General features: G+C 38.8%; 1 protein-coding gene across 1 annotated transcript in view; it reads left to right on the forward strand.

Annotated features, from left to right (window-relative positions):
- OPRM1 (opioid receptor, mu 1) overlaps window positions 1-2,893 on the forward strand; it is a 127,657-nt gene extending 124,764 nt beyond the window's left edge. Inside the window, exon 4 of the mRNA XM_006868444.1 lies at window positions 2,689-2,893. Within this exon, the coding sequence (XP_006868506.1) occupies window positions 2,689-2,727 (39 nt within the window). The 3' untranslated portion in view covers window positions 2,728-2,893. The remainder of the gene's footprint in view (window positions 1-2,688) is intronic.
- Window positions 2,894-4,167: the final 1,274 nt, after the last annotated feature.

Consider the following 4,167-nt stretch of genomic DNA (forward strand, 5'->3'; position numbering starts at 1 on the left):
TTGGTGTGAGATGATATCTCATTGTTGTTTTGATTTGCATCTCTCTGGTAGTTAATGGTCATGAATATTTCTTCATATGTTCATTGTCTGCCTGAATATCTTCCTTGGACAAGTGTCTGTTCATGTCCTCTGCCTGATTGTTAACTGGGTTGTCTTTTTCTTGTAAAAGTGTTGCAGTTTTCTAGACATTTTAGATATTAGTCCCTTATCTGGTATGTTGTTGCAAAAAAATTATCCGTAGTCTGTTGGTTCCCTTTTTACTCTTTTGGTGAAATCTTTTGCTGCACATCAGTGTCTAATTTTCAGGAGGTCCCAGTCATCTCCAAAACAGAAATTAGATTTTTAATCTATGATCCATTGCTCCTTTTTAATACCAGCATTTCCTTCCTGCATCACCAAGAACTTCTAATATAAATGACAGAAACAGTTAATAATTACAAATCTTATTCTATTTCCCAAGTTCTTCCTTTTTTGTAAATATCAAACCACATATACAGTGCTTACACTGATGTGGTGCTGTAGATCAGTACTGGATTGTGAACCACAAGGCAAACAGTTTAAACCCACCAGCTGCTCCTCAGAAAACCTATACAGGGTCACTATGAATTGGAACCAAATGGACAGTACTTTACAACAACAACAACAACTAATGCCATACAATTTGTTCACATTTATACTAACTTTACAATGAGATTGGATCAGGGAACCCCATGTACTTTGAATCAGTTGCTTCAGAAAAAAAAAAAAAATACTAATTCTGAGAATTGGGTAAAAAATACCTTTATCCAGAAATAAAGCACATAAAAAGTATTGCAAAAATAGTCTTTGCTTTTCTTTTACATTTTGGTTAACTCTGGATTTGAGGATAAGTAGAGAGAGAGAAAGAATCTAGGTCATAGTGTATTGTTACATAGAAGCATCAAATATGTGTCTCTGTGGGCTGAGTTCAACCACATCCCATAGACTCCTGTTGACCTGGAGATAAGAGAGAGAAGAAGAAGGGCTGGCTGGTCCAAAGTGTGGTGAGACCTGGGGACTCCTGAGCTCAGGGACAAGAACATAGCCACAGAGGGCTAGAGATGAGAGTGAAGCATCCAGCTGATATGAAGTCAGGAGAAATGCACAAGAACACCCAAACTTTCAGATACTATTCTTTTGACCTAGCCTCAGTGGCTTGGTAATCAGAACTCAACTTTGTTGTCAGGTGCCATCGAGTCGGAACCGACTCATAGTGACCCCATGCACAGCAGAACGAAACAATGTCCGATCCTGGGCCAACCTCACTACCGCTGCCACACTTGAGTCCATCAATGATGCCACCTGGCTGATCCATCTCGTTGGGGGTCTTCCTCTTTTTCTCTGACCTTCCACCTTACCCAGCATGACATCCTTCTCCAACAATTGTTTCCTCCGGACAATATGTCCAAAGTAGGAGAGACGAAGCTTAGCCATCCTGGCCTCCAAGGAGCTCAACTAGATGAATATTAAAAAAAACAAAAAAAAAAACATTTTTGATAAGGAAATGAGTGTAAATTGCTACAGTTTGATGAACTTGACCTATACTTATGGATGTAGTAGCTCAAAATACCAACTGAGAGGGAAGGAGTCTTCACAGCAAGTATCAATCCTATCCCTTCTGTATACAGGGTAGATAGAGATGGACAACTTAGATACTGGCTACCTAAAATGAGGGGGCAATAAAGGCACAAAGTGACTCACTTATAAGTTTCCAAGAGGAAGTTTAGTTTAGGAGTGTGCAGGAGAAGATACAGTCTCCATTGAATAGTTTTCATCTTGTCTAGATGGGTCTGGTGAAAAGAGATAGGGATAAGATTCTTATGATTCAATAGTGAGTAATTGTTGCCATGACTAATTGAGACTGTCACAAGTGTAAAGGTGGAAGTTTTCTAACAAAAATGGGGGAGTAGTCATTCTTACATATCAGGAATAGAGGACCCTAGGACTACCAAGGGAGAAGAGCACAAGCGGAATGCAGGACCCTATCCAGAGAAGCAACAACACCTGAGATGGGTACATAGAGAGAGGGAGCAGTTGAGGACTCTAGATTCATGAAATGAGAGGGATTGAGAGCTGGTGGCCAGGAGGCAGACTTGTAGAATGTGCCCTTTGGTGGTATAAATTATTATATATGCCTGAGTGTTTAAAAAAAAAAAAAAAAGAGCTAAAATGAATAGAGAGAAATACTGTTAACTGATGGTAAATGAAGGGGATTATAATCATTGTAATGAAACAAAGTATATGATTTGTTGAGTGTTAATCTGATCTGCCCTGTAAACTTTCACTGAAATCACAATAATAATAATAATAATAATCGCTCAAGAATAAGGTCTTGAGATTTAACGAAAACTCGGAAGGGTGCCAGTGATCATATCAGGGGTGGGGAACATCTGGCCTGTGGGCCGTATAAGCCCATGAAATCATTTTGTCTGGCCCTGCCAAAGGCAACCACAGGTGGGACTCAAAATTAAATAAATCTAGGAGCTTTTATCATAATTTTAACATAAATTCATATTAAGAGATGTTATAAATATCCAAATGGCCCTTGACAGAACAAAGCATCCTCATACATGAAGACCTCAATGGAGTTCTAACACATAAAAGATGTTCAATGAATGTGTGGTGCACAGTCAGAAATGCTCACTGCCTTTGCTCTTTCTCTCTTTTCAGCTAGAAAATCTGGAAGTGGAAACTGTTCCCTTGCCGTAAATGAGTCTTATGCCAGTACGGCCCTCATTGAGTTTAGACGCCACCATCTATGTGGAAGCAGGTCACAGTGAAAGTATGTGGGAGTCTCTAGATCGACAGGAAAGTACCCGATTCTGAGTCATCAAAACTCTTTCTTCTCTGACAACTCAGTACTGCACCTCAGAGGAGCATCCCAACTATACGAAGCTCTCAGAAGGAAAGGGATGCACCACATTCACTAATGAGTACAGCTGTGTACAAAATCCCAAGGAAAATGCCCAATGGGACCAAAAAACGCTGTGGTATGTGAATTGAGGTCATCGTAGAAGATGACTCTCTGTATGTAATATTTTGTGTTCATGCAAATGTTCATGACCTCATCAAAGAAAAACCCAATGATTATTGAATCCACCTGAGTTACACAAAGTAACTGCTACCTCTGATTAAAGCACTTTGTGGGAAGCCCAAATCTTTCTGGTCTTCTGTGAGGGATATGTTTTGACTCTTAATGCTCACCTGAAAAGTATCATAAGTATCATCTGGTTAAGAGATCATGTCCACTTCCATTACTTGGTTTATTTTGTTGTGGTTTTTTTTTTTTTTTTATTAAGAATAACGAACACCTCTCTTACCAGTCTTCATAACTGTAAGAGCAGAGATGAGCATCAAAGGTTATGTGAAGCACAGCATTGTGTTCAGCTGCAGAAAGCGTAATTCCTCGGCATTGCAAGGATTTCCTAAGAGTCATTATGGGAGATTTCATTTTCAGGCTCTTAGGAGCTTTCTGCTAGCTCTAACTGTACCATCCCATTGCTTCCCTCTAAGTATTTAGAAAAGATAATACACATCACCCAATAAACTCTCCATATCTTCTGCTCAAGAAGTCAAGAATTACAGTGTACTCTTCATTTCTCTGCAGTTCCCTTTACATATAATTTTCTTCTTTGTCACTTAGCTCAGAATGTGTTTGCGTTTTGCAAATGTGTGATAAGATGACAGACTTTTCTTATTGATTCCCAGAAAAGTTTAAACTTTTAAATATCTAGAGATTCAATAAACTTAATCTCAAGCCTGAAAAGACTCAAATGACCGTGTAGGAAAAAAGCACAGTCTAGTTTATAATCCTATGTAGCTACTTGACCATGTTTAACAATGGCCCCAAAATATCTCCCTAAAGAATGTGTTTATATGTCATCACCAATATTTTGATCTTTTTAATCTCTTGCTAAATGACAAGAGTCCCCTGGTGAAATGTTACTCTTCTAAGTAGATTCTCTAAGCTCTTCTTTGGCTGGTTTTCTTTAGTCTGAAATGCAGTAAGGATTTGGCAATCATCCATTTTATGTGATCTGCATTAGACAGCCAAGCCATATTGCCAGGGCCAATGTTCTCTCCGATTTGAACCTCTGTCTTGATGAAATGCATCAAGTGCTTTGTAGTTATCTGTAAAGACAAAAATAG

Source organism: Chrysochloris asiatica, unplaced genomic scaffold, assembly GCF_000296735.1.
Source record: "Chrysochloris asiatica unplaced genomic scaffold, ChrAsi1.0 scaffold00117, whole genome shotgun sequence".
Taxonomy (NCBI): Eukaryota; Metazoa; Chordata; class Mammalia; order Afrosoricida; family Chrysochloridae; genus Chrysochloris; species Chrysochloris asiatica.